The following is a 21,234-nucleotide window of genomic DNA, read 5'->3' as shown; positions in this document are numbered from 1 at the left end:
ATTAACTGATATATGAAATTGACAAAGATTTTATGTTCTGCAGTTTCAATGCTTTCAGTTTAAAGATTCTGAAATCTTATCTATTTTGAAAGATTCAGCAGTATTGGTATTTTCGTTCAGCAAGGGTCAGTTACTATCAAGCAGACACTATGCTGGGTCATAGAGAGAGAGAGTCCAGTGTGCAAGACCAGCACAACCCCTCTCTCTTATGTAGTTGCAGTCAGTGAGGGAAATAGTCAATCAAACAACAGACCATAGTAAAGAGGCATATATTCAGTGTAAACAGACATTGCAGTCAGTGTAGATGGACATTGCAGGGGCTTCTAACCTAATGGTGAAGAGAACGTCATGTGTATGCTGAGAACTGAATGGTGAATAATAGGTCACCAGATAAAGATGGGAGAAACTAAGGCTGGTGTGGTGATGCACACCTGTTACCTGCTTACCCAAGAGGCAGAGAAAAGGAGGGTTGCAGTTCAAGACCAGCCCTGGCAGCTAAGCAGAGATAGTTAAGGTTCTAAAAAAAGATTTTGAAGCAAAAGGCATAAGGATTTGGCTTACCTGGTAGAGTTCAAACCCCAGCAACAACACACACACACATCCCCCACACAAATACACATCCACCTGCACAATTGGAGAACTTGAGTTCCAGGCATATAGGACACATGGCTGCAGGCACAGAAATGAGAGGATATGTTCAAATAACAAAGACTTTTTTGAAAAAAAGGAGGAGTGTAGGTAGCGGGTGTTTGAAGGATTTGGCCAAAAATGGCATTATAAATTAAGTCTTTACTCTTTCGTTCTAAGGGAAATAGGAGCCATGGAAGAGTTTTCACCAGGGCAGAACTGTCTCTCCTTAGTTTTTTCATTCTACATGAACATCCTTAAATAAACTCATGTATCTGAAAATTTCCATAAATCTCAGGTTTCAGATGTTTTAAAAATACTTGTCTTAAAAAACATTTATCAACATATGGCATTTACCTGTTTAAATTCACCTGTGTGCTTGCTTTGAGGAATTGTATGACAGTCAGCAAGATGACTTACAAGAAGATGCCTAGGTAAAGAGACTGCAATATATCATGCATGATTATGATTATAAAACCTACATATATTAAGGTATAAAAATCATATGATGAATGTATATTTCTTTTAAATATGGTGTGCCAAAAATTTCTGAATTTGGACATTTTCATTTGTTTATTTATTGGCAGCACTGGGGTTTGAACTCAGGACCTTACTCTTGCTAGGCAGGCACTCTTACTGCCTGAGCCACTCTGAACTTTTTTTAAGAACAAAATTTTTATAACAATTCCATTGAAGTGTAACTGAAATATTTGTGTTCTGATATTTCCTACATAAGTATGTATCCATGTCATCTTCATCAACTGAATTCTGAGTTCAGCTTTTTATAGCACAATTTTTGCTTATGGTGGCAGTAGGGTTGGTCCTTTTTGCTCTGGTTATTTTAGTCTAGGCTAGCCTAGATCACAAGCCTTCTATTTTATACTTCCTGCTGTAGCCGGAATGACAGGAGTAGACCACCATGCCCATTTCATGCCCATTTCACAAGATGGGGTCTTGTGAAATTTTTGCTTGAGCTGGCCTCCAACAGAGGTCCTTCAGATCTCAGCCTCCCAAGTAGCATGGATTATAAGCATGAGCCACTGGTGCCTGCCTAAAACACTGTTTTCTTAGGAAGAATTAAATCAGCACCACTGGACCATATTGTGAGTTTTGTTATCCACAGAAGTTTATATCACTGTGTTTTGTTCTTAACTCTTACCCCTCCCATGAATTGTATTTCTAAATGTTACTAAAAATATAACTAGTGTGCTGAATCTTGGATGTGTAAGTTGAAGGAATAGTTGATTTATTTTTTAAATGTAACTTCAAAAGACCCCTACAGCTCCAGTTATTTGTTGAGTTTCTTTTTTCCTGAGTGAAAAAAAATCTTAATCTATTTGGCACATCAGTCCACTAATGCACAATCAGGAAGTTGGAGCCCTTAAGTAATCAAGAGTACGTAATTAGCTGAAGACAGTGAGGGGTCGGCTGTGCAACAATCTCCTGTTAGCTATTAACTTCAGACTCTCTCAGATGCACAGAGACATGCAGTGTTCCACAAGCCTTCCCTCCCCTGTTTAAGTCACATTCTAATAGAAACATTCCCTTTTCCCTCAGCACTGACATAGGTAGATCCCAGAGGGGTCGAGTGAAGTAGGTGAAATGGGATTTAAATAGTTGCCTTTGGGTTTAGTACTATGAAGAGAAATGGACATAGCTTGTGTAACTTAAAATTCAGATACCAAAATGACAGGAAAATCAGATTGCTAACAAGAGACACGGTTCTGTGTCTGCCTCCAATTATAGCCATGTTGAAATTCTGTGCTTAGATGTGTTTATCGGAGACAGCTGACTCCAAATATAAAGCATGCACTATGAATAGGTAAAATGTTACTCCCATTCTACTCTATATGACTAACCATGAGGATAAAAAAAAACAAGAAAAACAACACAATGAAACCAAAAATCCAGTTGAGCAAGGTGCATAGTTTCAAAATTTACCCATGTGCTGTTTGACCACAGAGCTCCCTTCCAGGTTTTGTGGAACATGTCCTTAGGCAATTTTGTTGTCATGTGAACATCCTAGAGTTACACAAACAAGACAACCATGACACCAGCAGGCCATATAATCTGTAGGACCACTGTCATATGTGTTATGTGGCCTGTCATAGACTGAAATGTTGTTATGCAGCCCATAACTGGACAACAACTGTCAAGAAACCAGAGAAAATGACTTCCAGCTAATGAGCTACTGAACTACTCAGCTACTGAGGCAGTAGAACTTGTCGTGCTGGGTGAAGAGCCTGGATATTTTCCATTGCTCCCCTGTGGGCAGGAAAGGGGATTTGAGTTCGTTGCGCTGGTGCTGATTATGGTAGTGTGAAGACTGCAGAGAGAGTGATGATTTGCAGATGAGGTAAACTATAAGAGTTACTGGTTTTGGGTTTTGGTGATACTGGGGTTTGAACTCAGAGCCTCATGGTTGCTAGTCAGGCACTCAACCACTGGAGCCACTAAGCCAGCTGTATTTTTTGTTGGTTTTTTTCCAAGATAGGGTCTCGTGAACTGTTTTCCCAGGCTTGCTTCAAACTGTGATCCTCCCGATCTCTGCCTCCTGAGTAGCTGGGATTACAGATGTGAGCCACAGCACCCGATGAAGAGTGTATTTTTAACCAAAGCTCTATTGTAATATCATTGAATTCACTTAACTGGCCTGTGGTCTCTTAGAAATGGAACTTGAGTGCTTCTGTTCATTTCTGGCAGGAAAATGCAATTAGTTAAGAATTTCCCTACAGTAGCTTAGGGTTTGATTAGGGCAATAAAACAAAACAGTTACCTTTGGGATAATGAGCGCAAAAAATGGGAAACTGTCTACCTAGTCCAGTGGTGTCACTTTATTATTAAGGAGATGACAGTCACTCTAGCTGGAAAACTTTTTGATCCCTGAATGCTTTTGTTTTCTTTGTCTCTGATACACCAAGGACAGTTTGATAGTAATGAAGGGAAAGGAGTTAGTTCACAAGAGGCACCTTCAAATGATTTGAAGGGGAGAATTTGCAAAGGTGACCACATTCCAGCATGTCTGTTGCATGTAAAAGATTCTTAATATGTGCTTACAAAATTGCCAATTCTGAGGATGTCACCATCATTCCTACCCTGTTGTCACATCTGACATCCCATTGACTTTCTCTGTAAGCCCTCCCTCCCACCTGTCCCATCTCTCCCAAGTTTTCAGTAATGGAAATGTTTTATCATTAATTTTTCCCAAATTAAGCAGTTTGTAGTAAGTGAATATAATGAAAGAATATAGTTTATTCCTCTTCATAGTTTATTTTATAAACTATGACACCTAATTAGGTATATTAAAGTCATTGTTTTATAGTTTATTATTCTGGTTATAAAGTTAATACATGCTCACTGAAAACAAGAAACCCCAACAAAAACTAAGTAGTGCACTAATGAATAAATGCTCGTAGCCCTTTCCTCTAGACAGTGACGGATTTGAATATAACTATAGAAAAATAATTTGCTATTCTAATGTTAAAATAATTAAAAATTTTCTGTATATCTCCTTGTGAATGTGTCAACATAAAAACACATTTTCCTATTTTGTGTCATAATGATTAAAGTGAATATATTATTTTGATTTCCATATTTTCAAGTGTTCACATACTTTTCCACAGTCATAATATTGACAAATCTTCATTGGTTTGGATAATTACTAATCATTCAACATTTGGATTTTTTTCTTCTATTATAAATAGTACTATTCAGTCAGGTGTGGTGGCATACACCTGTAGTCCCAGCTACTTGGGAGATGGAGGCGCTCATTTGAGCCATAACTATAAGACTAGCCTGAACAACATAGCAAGAGCCCATCTCAAAAAAACAAATTAGCACTTATGAATATTAGCTTTTTAAATACTTGCTTCGTAAGAATTTTAAGAAATAACCAGATCAGTGATTACTGCATTTCAAATGCTATCGGTCTTATTTAAGAATGTTACTTAGACTATGTGAAATTATTCATTTAAGATTCAATTTTCATTAAAGCCATGTGTTAAGTGTGGGCCATCTAAATTCAAGATTAAATCTTACCTTTAGGAGGTTAAAGTTTATTAGGAAAGACTCATACATATGTATTCACTTGATTAATACAGTTGTGTGTGTTAATTTTTAATGGAAGAACATTTAAATTTGTTTTATTCACTTGCTTTATAGGGGACATACCTAATGGAAGGCTTCTGTCCCTGGTGGATAACACAGATATTTCTACGTGGGTGGATATCGAGGAAGCAGAAAAACAGTTATAAGGAAACATATTTTCTTTTTTATAAGCTTTTTATTATTAACATATAATCGTGCAGGGGGTACATTGTAATATTCACATATGTGCTTGCAATATATCTCAGCTAGGTTTACCCCTCCACCCATTCTCAGAACAATTTCAGCAGGTTTCATTCCTCTATTTTCAGATGTGGATACAAAATACATCCACCATATTCGCCCTCAGTCACTCTTTTCTTATGTCTTCCCTGCCTCCTGCTGGGTCCATCTCCAGAAAGGACCCGTTTTTACCCTCGTATGCTTCACTTTTTTAAAGTGTATATTGACAGTCCAAGGGGCTTTCACCTTGGCATTTCAGATGTGTATTTATCGTACTTTAACCAGAATGATGCCCCCCCATTATTTACTCTTTCTCGTCACCATGCTCCCTATTATTCACCAGCCTTCAGGGCATTGTGTTATATTCCTGTGTAGATGGACTCTTTCAATATTTTTCATCCCCTAACATTTTCTTTCCCTCTTCACCTCCTGTAGTCCCCTAAGAAAGACCCACTAATACAATTGTGTTCTCGCTCTCTTTTTATATATACATATATAACATATATAATATCAAATATGTATTTTTATATACATTTAACTTACAGGTCTAGCTTTCACATATGAAGGAGAGCATGTGATCTTTGACCTTTTGAGGCAGGCTCACTTTGTTTAACATGATGTTCTCCAGTTCCATCCATTTACCTGCAATCAACATAACTTCATTCTTTCTTATGGCTGAATAATACTCCATTGTGTATATATGCCACATTTCCTTAATCTGTTTATCAGTTGTGGGGCGTTTGGGCTGTTTTCAAAGCTTGGCTATCGTAAATAGTGCTGCAGTAAGCATGTGTGTGCAAGTGACTCTGTCATATCCTGGAGCACATTTCTTAGGATATATGCCCTGGAGTGCTATCACTGGATTGTATAGCTGTTCTATTTTGAGTTTTTTGAGTGACTGCCATACTGCTTTCCATAGTGGTTGCACTAATTTGCATTCCCACCAACAGTGTGGAAGGATTCCCTTTTCCCATATCTTCCTCAGCATTTGTTGTTTGTGTTATGGATGACAGCCATTGTACCTGGGTGAGGTGGAATCTCAATGTTGCTTGATGTGCGTTCCCTTTATGACCGGGGTGTTGAGCTTTTCTTCATATGTTCATTGGCCATCTGCACTTCATTTGAGCATTGTCTGGTCAGTTCACTTGACCATCTATTCAGTGTATTGCTGATTCTTTGAGAGGTTAGTTTTTGAGCTCCTTGTATATTCTGGTTTTTAATCCTTTGTCAGATATATAGCTGGCAAAGTTTTTCTCCCAGCTGTTTTCTGTAGGCTGTTTCCTCTACATAGTGACTGTTTCCTTTGCTGTGCAGAAGCTTTTGTTTCATCCAGTCCCATTTGTCAATCCTTTCTCTTAATTGCTGATCTAATGGATTCTGTTCATAAAGTTATTACCTATGCCTGTGTGTCCAGTGGTTCCCTGTATTTTTCCTGGAGTAATTTTACCATTTCAGATCTTAAGTTAAGATCCTTAATCCAATTTAAATTGATACTAGTACAAGGTGAGGACTGGGATATAGTTTCAGTCTTCTACAGGTGGATATCTAGTTTTCCCACACTATTTGTTGAAGAGGCTTTCTTTCCTCCAACACATATTTTGTGCAGCTTTGTTGAAAATCAAGTGGCTGTAGCTGCATGGGTTTGTGTCAGGGTCTTCTATTCCACTGATCATCATGTCTGTTTCTGTGCTGGTACCATGCTGTTTTTATCACTATGGCTCTGTAGTATAGTTTGAAATCAGGTATTGTGATACCTCCAGCATTGCTCTTTTGGCTCAGGATTGCTTTGGCTATTCGTAGTCTTTTGTGCTTCCTTATGAACTTTAGGATAGACGTTTTTATCTTGGTGGAAAATGCCAATGGAATTTTGATAGAGATTGCATTGAACATACAGATTGCTTTCAGTTGTACATCCATTTTCACAGTATCGATTCTGCCAAACCATGAGTATGGGACGTCTTCTGTCTTATAATATCATCATTGATTTCTTTCTTTGGTGATTTATAATTTTCATTGTATAGGTTGGTCACCTCCTTTATTAAAGTTGTTCCTAGGTATTTTATTTTTGTTGAAGCCATTGTGAATGGTATTGTTTTCTTGATTTCTTTTTAGACTATTCATTGTTGGTGTATAGCAGGTGAGCTTATTTTTTTATTGTTGTGCTGAGGGGTACATTGTGCCATTTACAAAAGTTCCTCTAATATATCAACTATATCATACTTGAATTCACCGTCTCCATCATATGCCTTCACCCCCCCCACCCCCATGCTACAGCTTTTTGTATACTGATTTTGTATCCTGCTTCTTTGCTAGATGTATTTATGAGATTTAAAAGTTTTTTGATTGTTTCTTTTTTTTGCACTGGAGTTTGAACTCAGGGCCTCACACTTGCTAGGCAGGTGCTTTAAGCACCCTGCCTTTGATTGAGTTTTTAGGGTCTTTTAAGTTTAAGATTATATGATCTGCAAACACAGATAATTTGACTTCTTTCTTCCCTGTTTGAATCCATTGTATTTCTTTCTCCTGTCTTACTGCTCTGGCTAGGAATTCTAGTACTGTGTTGAATAAGAGTGGGGAGAGTAGCCACCTTCACCTCATTCGTAATTTTAGAGTAAATGGTTTCAGTTAGAAAGCATATTTTCTGAAAGATAAACGAAGGAAGAAAAAAAGCATTTTAAGGTCACAGTCCTCTAGACAGTTGACAGTATTGTTATTGATTTTCTGAAATCCAGTTTTTTGTGGGTCATTTAAAAATTACAGAAAATTTAAAAAGAATGTGTCATAGCTGTCTTTCTACAAACTTAAGTGATGAATGGACATTGAGTATCCAGAAGGTTCTTAAGCATAGTTTTATTTATTTTGGAATATATCCCTTGTTATGTTAGGAAAACAGTAAACTCTGCTGGAGGAATTGTTTGCTTTAAAGTCAGTGTTATACTGCATACTTTGGGTCATTTGCAGATTTTGTGAATATTTATCACAAAACATACTGGTCCAAAGTCAGGATAGTTCCCAAACAGTCAAGTTAATCTGGGTTACTAATGATGACAAAATTGCTTCCTGAAGAAGACTTTGACCTAGATTTCCATCAGAAATTTTATTCTTAAAGCTGAAATTTTGTTTTTAAAAAGTCACTTTGTTAACAACAAAAAAAGTTACTTTGTTGAAAGGAGCATTGAGGATAATCCCCTTTCTAGACTTAATTGTAACTAGCAAAGGAGAACTGTTGTCATACATCCCACTAACCTAATAAGTGCCTTTTTCAAAATCTGGAAGGAGAAAAACCAAGAAAGGAAACCTTGGCCGTACTCAGTCATATTCCCTAGAATGTAGTAAAGTAGCTTAAAAATTATAGAAAAGTTACTTATACTTTAAAAGTGACAGACTTAAAAAGACTTAAGAGGAGTGAGCAGTTCTAAAAATCGAGAGTGGAGCAGAGACAGAATGAGACGTGATTACATGTGTGGGCCAAGACGATAAAAGTGAAGATGAAGAGCGAATACAATCAAGGAGGAATGCAGAAAAGATCAGGAAGTGTCAAGGAGGGACATTTTAGAAGAAAGTGAGGTTTAGTGGAGAAAAGTGAAGAACTTCCGACAGTACCAGAGTCAAGTGAGAACCTCTTTGGGTGAAAGAAAATTAAGATTTAATTAGCTGTAATAAAATTGAGAAGATGAATCCTTAATGAAAACTGTGTAATGGAAACTGAGCAAACAGAGCTGCCTTGTTTCTGTTTCACTCATACATTCTCCATCTGGGAGAATGAAAGGGTAAGCGGAAAGGGTTCAGCAAATTAAAATTTTTTTAAAAGGTAGTAAAAATCCAATATATTGGAAGAAATTAAACAAAATATTTGTTTCTACAAAAAGAGAAGGCTGGATATGTTCTTTTTGCAGTGAGTGGTACAAAAGCTCTTCCTTTACCCACGAGAGAGCAGAGCTCATAGGGCCTCAGCTAAAGCCCTGCATTCTGAACAGACTCCTGCAGAAGACTGAGATGTCTTCTCTCACCAGGCCACATTTCTTTCTTAGAAAGAAAGAATGCTAAAGTTAGAAAGAAATGAATGCTAAAGTTAGCTCCAGAAAGGTGGGATACCAAACAATGGCGTGTTTCCAAAATAACTCCCTCTGCCATTTTGGCACACACCACACAGTCATCTAATACTGCTGGTCTCTTTGTGAACAACCTGTCTTGGAGAGAGAAGGATGGACACCATAGAGGGCTTACCCACATAGAGTTGTTCAGTAGTTTTTAGCCTAAGAAATAGCATTTGGATTTTCTTTTAAAATCTTGGGACATGGTGGAGCATTTGCCTAGCAAGCATGAGGTCCCTGAGTTTAAACTCCAGTAACACTCACAAAATCAATAAATCCTGGGACAGAGATATGATAGACAGTCTGTATTAAATCATCAGTATTTTTATATATTGGCTACTCTTAGGCTGAATGTCAATAAAGAGGCACCTTCTTTAATCTCCTTTTCTTCATCATAAAACAAAGTTAAGTAGAACAGAAATAATCCAGAGTTGTCCAGGACAGGCATTTGAATCCATATCAGGGTGTTTTTCTTTTTATAATTACACATTGTAACAGTTACTAAAGCCTGGCCAAAACCCTAGGACCCAGAAAGAAAAATTTCTTGATGATGCTAAAAAGTCCTTTAGAAAACAGTGGGGAGCATCTTCAGCACAATATGAAGAACATCTCAGGACTACAACTGTAGGATTTTGAAGGGTGTCTATTACATGTCACTTAGATTTGTTGCAAAGCAGACAGATGTCATTGAGAGGCTCAGAGGCTCAGAACTGTACTCAGCCCAACCATTTTTACACCAGTTAAAGATTCTGATCCATTGAACCCTTGTGCCCATGCTGTTTGCTTTCTTATCCCCTGGGAGGCATTTACTGGGAGCCCGAATAGCAATCATATAACATTGCTCTTCTATGGACCATACAGTTCACTCAGGTATGTCATCTTTATCAAAATGGAAACATCAGCTTTTATCATCTTAATGTCATAAATATGTCAATCCATTGAATGTATAGGAGCTTCCTCATGTTTCTAATAAAGAGATCAACATTACTGATTATTTCATGATTAACAGTGTCCTGATTTTTACCATCTACATCATGGAAATAATTTTTTGGTGAGCAATCAGTTCTAATTTCAAATGCAGCAAAGTGTTGGACTTGGATCACATGACAAGGGGAGAGCACATACGGGAGATATAGGAATAGGTAGAAAACCCAAAACATGAAAGCGTTTGATGTTCCCCACTCCAGAGGAACTAATACAGAAACCTTAAAGCGACAGAGGTTAACATGAGCAGGGGATCAGGAACCAATGTAAAGATCAGTTAGAGATGAATCAACATGGGTTGTAACACATTTGTACACGAAAACGATGCTAAGAATCTCCCTGTATAGCTATCCTTAACTGAACTAGCAAAACCGCTTTGTCTCTCTTATTATGCTCTTATCTTTTCTTCAACAAAATTAGTGATAAGGGCAGAACAGGACCTGCCTGGAACTGAGGCGGGGAGGGTGGGAGAGGGGGGTCAAGGGGGAGAAATGACCCAAACAATGTATGCACATGTGAATAAATGAATAATTTTTTTAAAAAAGAAATGTATCAACAGTAACAAAAAGAAGAAAATATATAAGCCACAAACTGAAGGAAAATCCTAAAAAAACAAAAGTACACAAAATATAAATATGAGCAGAATAAGAGAATCAGAGATGGAATAACTTTGTGTAAGCTTAAGACTTTAACATTTCATGCTCTTACTGTCTGAGGAGAAGTTTCACCACTGATTATGGATCCAGATCATCAATAGATGATTTTTTAATTTTAAACCTTTTGGGGGTGACTGTGCGGGGTAGATGTGGAGTTTAACTGCCATGGCTGCCATGAAGCTGCATTCAGACTCTGACAGATTGCTACCAGGAAATTTAGGCAAGTGAAGAAACAAGAGTTGTAAACTGAGCTCAGGGAAGTCTACCTTTAAGACTAAATGATGACTTCTGTTCAAATTAGATACTCAGAAGGCATAGCTCGTTGCTCCACATAACTGTGGAACCCTTACTCTGTCTCATAAGTCTTAAAGATTTGTGTTGCTTTGTTGGGTTCTACTTTCTTAAAAGCTTCTACTAATGATATTCTTACTACCCTGATGTTCTAAAATGTAATTATTTCTCAGTTATGTGTTCAAATAAAGTTGAGCTTATGTGTGAAACAGACGATAATACTGCAGCGTGCACAGGCTGTGTCTCTCCCTGTCCTTCAGACTAGATACATTTCATTTTTCTGAAGTTAAGTTAATTGGGGGTTTGAATGGAAAGTGATTAGAAAGGGAATAAATGATATACAACATACAACACAGTGAATGATAGAGCGTCTTAAATAAAGATGGCGGCTTTATTGATGAAAAATTAGAGTTAGATATCATGGTGCCACTAATCAATTACAGAATCTTAATCATGTCCTCCTTATACTCATTTGCCAGTCTGTCAGATGAAAGTCATGATACTTCTCCCTCTACTGTGCCCCACCCACGCACCCCTCATAGGTCTGTAGGAGAAGGAAGTTAGGACACATGTAAAATGTGCTTAAATATCGTAATAGGCCTGCGTAGCGTGTCTCCAGCAGATACCTTAAAAGCAACTGAGGTCGATAGGAAAAGGGGACCAGGAACTAGAGAAAAGGTTAGATCAAAAAGAATTAACCCAGAAGGTAACACCCACGCACAGGAAATCAATGTGAGTCAATGCCCTGTATAGCTATCCTTATCTCAACCAGCAAAACCCCTTGTTCCTTCCTATTATTGCTTATGCTCTCTCTACAACAAAATTAGAAATAAGGGCAAAATAGTTTCTGCTGGGTATTGAGGGGGTGGGGGGAGAGGGAGGGGGCGGAGTGGGTGGTAAGGGAGGGGGTGGGGGCAGGGGGGAGAAATGATCCAAGTCTTGTATGCATATATGAATAATAAAAAAAATAAATATCAATTAAAAAAATATCATAATAGGGCCTGGGTGAGTTTCCAGTAATCCAAAGTAAATGAGCTCTTCTTCAGAGTGTTGTGGTTTCAGTGCATGGTTAAACAAAAACAGCTGAGTTTGATGTTTGAAGTGTCTATGTTAAATTGTTCAAGCTTCATGTAATTGGCTTGTTATAAGTCAAAAACAGTGATGATCCAGTATAGAATTCAAATTTAAACTCACATCCATTCCTGCTATAAAGGTTTCCAATATATTAGACCTTCTGCAGCCCCATTTTGCCCATGTACAAAAATAAGAGAAGTAAAATAAAGTATATTTAAAGCACCATCTGTCTTTATCAGATTTTTGAATTAGACATCCACAGAATACTACAGAATAATAAATAAATGGACCACAAGATGGCGTTTGTAGCTAATGAGTCGTTTTGCAGTCACTCATTTAAGTAGAGCACACTTACCACTTACATTCTTGAGAGAGATGTAAATTTAGCAAAATAATATGCAAATCCTGTTATTTTAAACTTTCAGATATTTCTAAAATTATAAATTGGCAGATGATTCTTGGAGGCTGCATTTAGACTTTTCCAAAAATGAAATTCAAGGAATAACTTTGTGCTATTGCAACACAATGGAAGTTACTTTTTTCCTAGGAGCTCATGTTTCATTTCTTTCTGGGTTGATCTTTCTTCAAAATTTTAAAAATATGCAGCTTTCATTAATGTTTCAAATCTTAAATTTTAGTGACTACTGTAATTGCTAAAATGTTATTCATGCATTGATTTGCCTCCTTTTAGATATAACCTATATTTAGTATTGATCCTAAATAATTTTTCAATGTTTTTGTCAGACTATAGCAAAAATTGCACACTTTAGCTTCAGTGTCCCCCAAAATGTAGGTGATACTACCTGTGCCCTTAGGTATTTACCTGGGTGACTAGTCGTGTTTCCCATTGTTAACTTACCAAGAGAAGAAGTTACCATGGTGTTCTCTAAGAGAGAAAAGTAGAAGTACAACAACTTTTTTGTCTTAAAATGGAAATTTTGGGTTTTAAGAGAAATTTATGGTAAGGTTTGACTTTTAACATATTTTAGAGTAAGTACCATTGCTGTTGTTTTTGGCCCATTTCTAGTTATTTTAGTTTATTATAGATCATCTTTATTAATTGTTAATTATGTGTTTCTTTGGATGGAACTAAATTTTCTGTTAGTATTTTCATGAATAGGTTGGTGGCGTTACCTGAGGAGCTAGGAAATGTTATACTGGCATTTTTCACTTCGTGGCTAAGAGTATGGGCTTTGGGATGGGTATAACTTGAAATTTGGAGCGTGGTAACCTGGGGGACTCTCCTTTATTTCACGGAGTCTCATTATTACCCTCATCTGTAAAGTGCTGAAAATGACTTAGTGGCTACCTCATCATGGATTTGTCTGGGTATTGAAAATACATACACATAAAGGAATATATGAAGATGGAAAAGTCTTGAAAACAAAGTTTAATACTCCCCGTGAGTCACCAGACCTAAACTGTTCTTAGCTTTCATGCTCACGAGGATCTTCCCAAGAGTCACAACTAGCATCTCTCTTAAGATGCTTCTTTACATGAACTTGAAATTGACAATGTAGAAAATAGGTTTCAAAGCTGATAAATTAATGAAAAGCACCTAATTTGGTGTACAGCATACAGTAAACCTTCAGTGAAGGCAGGCTACTAGTGGCAACAGCAGCTGTATATATTGAAGAGATTTCCCCTGTATTTATAGTTCTTATCTTTGGAAACTATTGTAAATACCAATACTTGGGGTGAGGGGAGAGATAAAATCTTATGCCTGCCATATTCCATACTGGATCCAGCCAAGCAGAATGAGACATTCTTATAAATTCTATCTGATCTCTTTTGCCCACTTTTTGTTGGCTGCAGTTAGCCTCTGTAAACCTATTAGTTCTGGGAGGAAACTAAATGGACTATCCACTTGTTCTATGGAAAGGGAAACGGGCCTTGAGAAGTGAAAAGGTTTGCCTGAAGCCACACTGTCATACCCAACTCCTCCTCTACCACAAGCTAAGAGATACCAATATTCATTCTTCCATGTGGACACTTTCATGGGAAGCTATATTGCATCTATGGTAACGACCTTGTTGTCACCTTTTACACTATCTTAATAGCTTTATTATATCTTCAATTACTGTACATTAATGCTACAAAGGGATTTCATGGTGATAATTCTGTACACGTGCACGGTATACTTTGAACAAGTTCACCCCTCCCTTATAGTCCCACTCCTCCCTCCCCCTTATTTAGTCAGTGTTTGGTGAGTTTCATTACTCTGTCTTTGAACATATACATGTAGGGGATTTCAAACCTCTTCCCCCTACCCCTCCCACTGATCCCTCCCTCACAGCATTCACCCTTTACAGTCATGTCCTATAATTGTCACCATAATCATTTTGGATTCTCAGTTAATACAGATTTGAGATACACCTGCTTTCCAGCCCTCCACATCCTGGCTAACAGCAGGTATGGCATCTCTGTCAGCCTATCCTACCTGAGCAGGAAGGAGCATTCACCCTGGCTTCATAGGGAGCCTGGGAGAAGGTAGCACTGTGCACTGAGACTCCATTTTCTTACCCAAACTGCAATTATCTGATCCCATTGGAGGATGTTATGAACAGTCAAATAAATAAACTATAATTTATAAACAAAGGCAATCCTTACATAGATTTTTTTGTTGTTAGTTTAATGATTCATCTTCAATTAGCACAATGCTGAGTGTAGTAGATAGTCACAGACCTAAGTTGTTTAACTGTGTGGTATAAACAATCTTTTCCTTACCAAGGCAAAACTCCCTCGAATTATGAAAATACACTTAAAAAAAATGAAGGACAGGAAGGTAAAACAGGTCCTTTCCAAAGGTGGGTACCAGTGGTAGAAGAGAGGCCAAAAGGAAAGGGTGAAGGATGGCAAATATGGTGGGTATATTTTGTATTCTTATGAAAATAGAAGAATGAAACCTGTTAAAATTGTTCTAAGAAGGGGGAGGAGGAGTAAGGGAGACAACAGAGGAGATGAATCTAATTAAGATAGATTATAAGCACATATGTAAATATCACATTGTATCCTGTCCCCCTACAACTATTATATGCTAATAAAAAATCCATTTCTTGAATTTTTAATTTAGGTTTTCATACTTAAAACAAGAAAGAAAAAGGAGAACTAAGGGGTGTTACAGCATATTTTATTTTATTATTAAAATATAAATTAATTTGACATATGTTTAGAATATCAGGTAGCTCTGGAAGGAGCAGTTAATTTAGTAAAATATCTGCTATCAAGTTTCCTGTGGAGCTCTGGTAGTTTCAGGAGCTGCATAATTCCAGGTCAAATTCTTCGCTTCTCAGGCTCCTAAAACTTACTGGTCAGCTGTTCAGAAAGAAAAACAGTTCTGATGACAGTGACATGTTAGCTTCGTTTGTTCAATACATTCCTTCTCTGTCATCATTGGCTCTTACTGAACCTTGTCGTATGCCCAGTGTGTGTTAACTCAGTCACCTTCAGTGGACATAGCTCACAGCTCCAGAGATCAGTAAAATAGTGTGCAGGGAATCATTTTCTGTGTAGCCAACTTTTATATATACTCTTTCCTACTTCATCAGCCTGATACCTCTGTAATCATACATTTCTTCCCCACCTCTCCTTCCAAAATTGTCCTTCTGCCACTGGGTTAAAGAAAGCGACCTCACCCTCTTCACCAGTGGCTTATTATGTGCCTTAGGTGATTCAGGAGATTGCTTATTCTCCATTTGTTGATGAATAAACACTGGCTGTACCACTTAGGAAACTTGTAAACTCATAAATGCACAAAAGCATATGAGCCTCCACTATCCCTTCTGTAAGAGTCCTTGTGTCCTCTAGAGAAGGTGATACATAAAGCAAGCATTAAAATGCCTGTTGTTACATTGTTAGTGTTATTTGATGCTAATTCTAGCATGTACAGTATTTCAAAATTCATAAATTCTCTTTGCCTCTGCTATAAAGAATGATAAAGAGATCTCTAGACAGATCGTTTTTCTCCTTTACCATGTTTCAACTGTCCCTTTTATGCTCATTTTAGAAATGAAAATACTAGTTCAGACTTGATCTTAGCCAAAAGGCAGAGGAGCAATTAAACCTACTAATTCACAACACTCAGTCGGGGATGGCTACTGAACTCTTACAGCCTTTATTAAACTGGCAGAGTTGAGTGTTCCTGTGAGAACTTTAGTGCAATTTGGATCACTGTTTCACCAGAATTCTAAACAGAGCAGACTGCACAGAATTTCACATTGAATTTTACCTTGAGGATGTTCAGAAGTTTATTTAGATGGTATTTGAGCTGAGTTGTCAGAAAGATGTGACATTTTCTGAGAGTGGAAATTTCTTTGGGTTGCCCTGCAGGGTTTAACAGCTCCCAGATTATGTGTGGATTTGCAGAGAAGAGACCAAAGAGGGTTAGCAGAAAGTCTGGTCTCCACAGTCCCAATCCCCTTAATAGTTTTCTTTAATTTTGCTTTTGGCAGTGTTGGGATTGAACCCAGGGTGTCTTGTATGCTAGACAAGTGCTTAACTACCTGGACCACTCTCACTGTCTTAAGTTGCTTTCTTTGTAAGCATTGCAGATAGGTTTTTTTGAAGTCCGTCCTACCTTCCTTCCTTCCTTCCTTCCTTCCTTCCTTCCTTCCTTCCTTCCTTCCTTCCTTCCTTCCTTCCATTTGGCATAAGAGAGTTATGAGTACTTATAAAGATGAGTTTTAATTCCTTTCTTAGCATTAACAAGAAATAAACAGCTAATATTTATTGCATATCTGTATATGATGCTGATTATGGAATTTTTGTAGATGCTTTTCCTCAAGATATAAAAGTTCCCTTCTAGTCCTCATTTACTGAAAAACTTGTAAAATCAGAAATTGACATTGAAATTTAGCCAGTGTTTTTTCTGTGTCATTGAGATACATTACATTTACTATAATAGTCAGTTATGTTGTAGACATTTAAAGATTAATCCAACCTTGCCTTCTTGGGGGTAAACCTCATTTGGTTTTGATACATAATTTTTTGTACAGACTGCTGGATTTTCTTTGCTAAAACCTTGGATAGAGTTTTTGTACATCTATGTTGATAAGTAAGGTTGTTCTATAGTTTCTTCTATAATATCTTTGGTTTTAGTAGGTTAGAAAGATTTCCTGTGTCTTCAGGTTTCTGGAAGAGTTTGTATAAGAGTTATTATAACTTCTGTAAATGTTTCATGGGTCTTGTCAGGGAAACCTTCTAAGTATGGAGTTATCTTTGTGGGATTTGAACTCAAAGCCTCATGCTTGCTAGGCAGCCATGCTTCCACTTGAGCCAGACCCTTATGCTTTGGGAATTTTTCAAACAGCATTTTGCATTTTTACCCAGGCTGGCTGGCCTGGACTGCCATCCTCCTACCCACAGCCACCCATGGATATGAGCTCACAAGTGCGTACAACCATGCCCAGTTTGTTGTTTGAAATGGGGTCTCACTAGCATTTTGCCCAGGCTGGTCGCTTCCCATGATCCTACTGAGCTCTGTGTTCTGAGTAGCTGGGATTACAGGTGTGATTTCTCCCTTGACCCCTCCCTTGTTCTATTTAGATTTCAAATTCTTGGGGAATTTGATACATCTTTCTGTAACTTATTCTAATTTATTTCCATTATGTTCAGAGAACATAATTCATATGGCTTGAGTCTTGTTCACTTATTGAGACTTCTTGTATGGCCCAGAATACGGTCTGTTTTGGTCAATGATATATGTACACACGAAAGAGAATGTGTATTCTGCTTTTTTTCTATAGATATCAGTTAGGTCATCTCAATCAATAATGCAATTCAAATCTATATCATATTCTGTTGAACTTTAGAGATATCAAAATCAATAATTGTGTTTGTCTTTGTCCTTGTTTTTTCTTTTTCGTCTCATGTATTTTGAAACTCCCTCATAGTGTGTATGAACGTTTTGAATTACATCATCTAATTGAATTAACTCTTCTACCATTGTGAAATGATCAACTTTAATTGAGATCTTTGCTCTGAAATATACCTTGATATTAATGTAGTCATCATTGCCTTTCTTTTGCCATGTACTCACGTATAATATCACTCTAGTGCAGGTGGGTCTGTTTTCTATTCAGTAGGTAATCTGCCTCATTTATTGGGGTATCTCTGCTCTCGACACTTAAATTGACTACATACATGCTTAGACTTGAGTTGGTTGTCTTGCTGTTATTTTTATTTGTTCTTTCTTTGTTCAGATGTTCCTTCTTTCCATTTTCCTCTTTCTTCCTTATTTTTGATTAATAGTCAAATTTACATGATTGTATTTCACATCTTTTGGTATATGAGGTATAATTTCTTATTTTATTATTTAGTAGAAAATATTTTAGCACATTAATGATCATATAAGCAAAATACTTACAGTCACCTAAGTACTAAGTACTGTTATTAACCTAATTTATAGCTAAAAAAAACTATAGTAAAAGTCAGTCAACTTTCTCAAACTCATACTTGACATACCGGGATTCAAATCTGCCTGTGGCATCCTTGCTTCTCTCACCTATCTAGATGCTAATGTTTGCTGCCTCAGATCCAATTGGGTCTATTATTTTTTCTCTTTAAACTTGAACTGTATTTTCTCCCCTGTTGATGAGGTAATAGTAGATTATTTCAGCAAACTGATCCATGCTAATCACTAATCATTTAACCTTTGATATGTTTTCCTCTTATTTAGCAATATTAGGAACTAAAATATGTAGGAAATGACAAGAATTCTGAAAACTAATGGGAGAAAGAAATAGAGCAGATTGCTGTAGGATTAGATATATCAGGATTTGTTAATGGTCTTAACACTAAAAGTGAACTACTATTGAGCTCATGGTTTGTTTCCATTATTCAGTGCCTTGCTACGTGGGAATCATTCCTTACAGCACAGACTGGCCTTCACATGGAAGAAGACTCTGAAGATAAACTTTAATCCCATTGAGGTCTTCTGCGTGGTCTTTGGGAGACAGCATCTATCAACCGATGTTATTCTGTCTGGGTTGGCTGTGCCCTTTATAAAGTGGAAGAAACACACTGAATACTATCTGGAAAACCAACAACTTGAAAACTCAGGTATTCCAGGTCATTGACGTGAGTTTGGAGCTAGAAATATGTCTGTCCATATAGATATATGGGTCTATAATATGATATACATTCTATCGATATATAGATCTATTCTATTGTATAGATAGATATATATCTATATTGTTAGAGATGGATTTAGCCTAATTTTGATTATGTTCTTAAATTTATGTGCCAATAATTGCATATAGAGTTTTTTCCCTTAAATATTTGACCATGGAACATGACATTTAAATATGTTGTAAAGACTCAGTTTTAATAAAAGCTTTAATAAGAAATGGCTGGCAGTGGTGTGTTCTTTTTCTCCTGGTCGCTGAAGCCTCTGGAACAGATTCCAGTGTGACCAGCATGTTAACTAGTATGTTATACACTTAGTTTTATTTTCTCATAATTTGCTCTGAAATACTGTTTATTTTGATGTTAAAAGTTTGGAGTAAATGATATTAAAAGTTAAAAATGGCCAGGCATGATGGCTAATGCCTATAATTCAAGCTACTCATGAGATGGAGATCAGAAGGATTGTGGTTTGAGGCTAGCCCAGGCAAAACGTTACCAGACCCCATCTCAGTAAATTAATGGACCATGTTGGTATGTGCCTGTTGTCTATGAGGCACACGAGAAGCTTAAGTTGAAGAATCATGGTCCATACTGGCCCAGGCAAAAACATGGGACTCTACCTGAAAAATAAGTAATGCAAAAAAGACTGGGGAACACCTGCCTGGCAAGCAGGAGGCTCACACCTATGATTCTAGCTGCTTGGGAGACTGACATCAGGAGGATAACGCTTTGAGGCCAGCTCAGGCAAATAGTTTGTGAGACCCCATCTCCAAAATAACCAGAGCAAAATGGACTGGAGGAGTCGCTCAAGTGGTAGAGCACCTGACTTGCAAGTATGAAGCCTTGAGTTCAAACCCCAGTCCTGCAAAGAAAAGCTAAATAAATTCCACAATTTAAAAAAAAAAGTTTATTTAAAAACCAACTTTTCTTATTTAAAAAAGTTAATTTTTTTAAAAAAAGTTTCCAAAATAGATTTAAGCTATTATTTGAGTTAATTAATTAGAAATCCTTATATAGTTATATTCCTACTATAAATATATTCTGTTTTGGTGTTTTTTACATCCTCTTCATGAAATTGTGGGGTCATGCCATTAACCACTTGAGGAGCTGCCAGACTACTTTCCACATTGGCTGCACAGTCTTACATCACAGCTGTGTATGAGGACTTTGGTTTCTACACAGCCTCACCAACCCTTGATATTTTCTGATTACTTTGATGGCAATCCTGGTGGTATAAAGTGATATTTCATGTTTTTAATTTGCATTTTTCCAGGGTTATGGTGTAGCTCAGAGGTAAAACACTTGTTTACCATGCCCAAGGCTCTGGGTTCAATCCCCACCACTGCAAAAAAAAATTGTATGTTTTCCTAATGCATCTTTTCATGTGCTTTTTGCCATCACCCCCATTTACATACACACACACACATATATACACACATGCACACATGCACACACGTACTCATGTGCACACCCATCAACTTTGGAGAAATGGCTATTAAAATCTTTTGCCTGCTATATAACTCACGTTGTTTGTCTTTTCGTTACCGAGTCACTGAGTCATAATGTTTCTTCATATATTCTAGGTGCAAATTCCCAATCAGGTTATGATATTTCACTTTCTTCATTATTCCCGTTAAATTATAGAAGTTTCTAATTTTGATGAAACCCAGTATAACTTCGCTGCTCATGCTTTTGGGGTCTTAGAGTCCACCACCCTGCCTGAGGTTCTGTAGATGCTCTTCTAGATTTTCTTCCAAGGGCTTTAGGGCTGTGATCCATTTAGGGTTAATTGTTGTGTATGGTGTGAGCAACAGGCTGATCTCTCTCCTCCCCATGCAGGCATCCAGTTGCATCAGCACTGTTTGCTGAGAATCTCCGTCTTGAAGTTTTCACCAAGTCCTCATGCCATGGTGCTAGCAGTGGATGTCCTCGTATAACTGTCTCCAACTGCTTGTTGTGACATGTGTTGTGACGTGGCTGTTGTTCGTAACCTGGCAGCATGGTTACTGGAAACCTTGTCATAAGAAGCTTTTAAGCCACAATTGCACTATCGATTT

General features: G+C 37.3%; 1 protein-coding gene across 1 annotated transcript in view; it reads left to right on the top strand.

The window, feature by feature from the left end:
- Snx7 (sorting nexin 7) overlaps positions 1-19,398 on the top strand; it is an 85,443-nt gene extending 66,045 nt beyond the window's left edge. The window contains exon 9 of the mRNA XM_020187148.2: positions 18,894-19,398. Within this exon, the coding sequence (XP_020042737.2) occupies positions 18,894-18,971 (78 nt within the window). The 3' untranslated portion in view covers positions 18,972-19,398. The remainder of the gene's footprint in view (positions 1-18,893) is intronic.
- Positions 19,399-21,234: the final 1,836 nt, after the last annotated feature.

The sequence above is a fragment of the Castor canadensis genome, chromosome 12, assembly GCF_047511655.1.
Source record: "Castor canadensis chromosome 12, mCasCan1.hap1v2, whole genome shotgun sequence".
In the NCBI taxonomy this organism is placed as follows: domain Eukaryota; kingdom Metazoa; phylum Chordata; class Mammalia; order Rodentia; family Castoridae; genus Castor; species Castor canadensis.
This window is presented reverse-complemented; position numbering and strand designations above follow the sequence as displayed.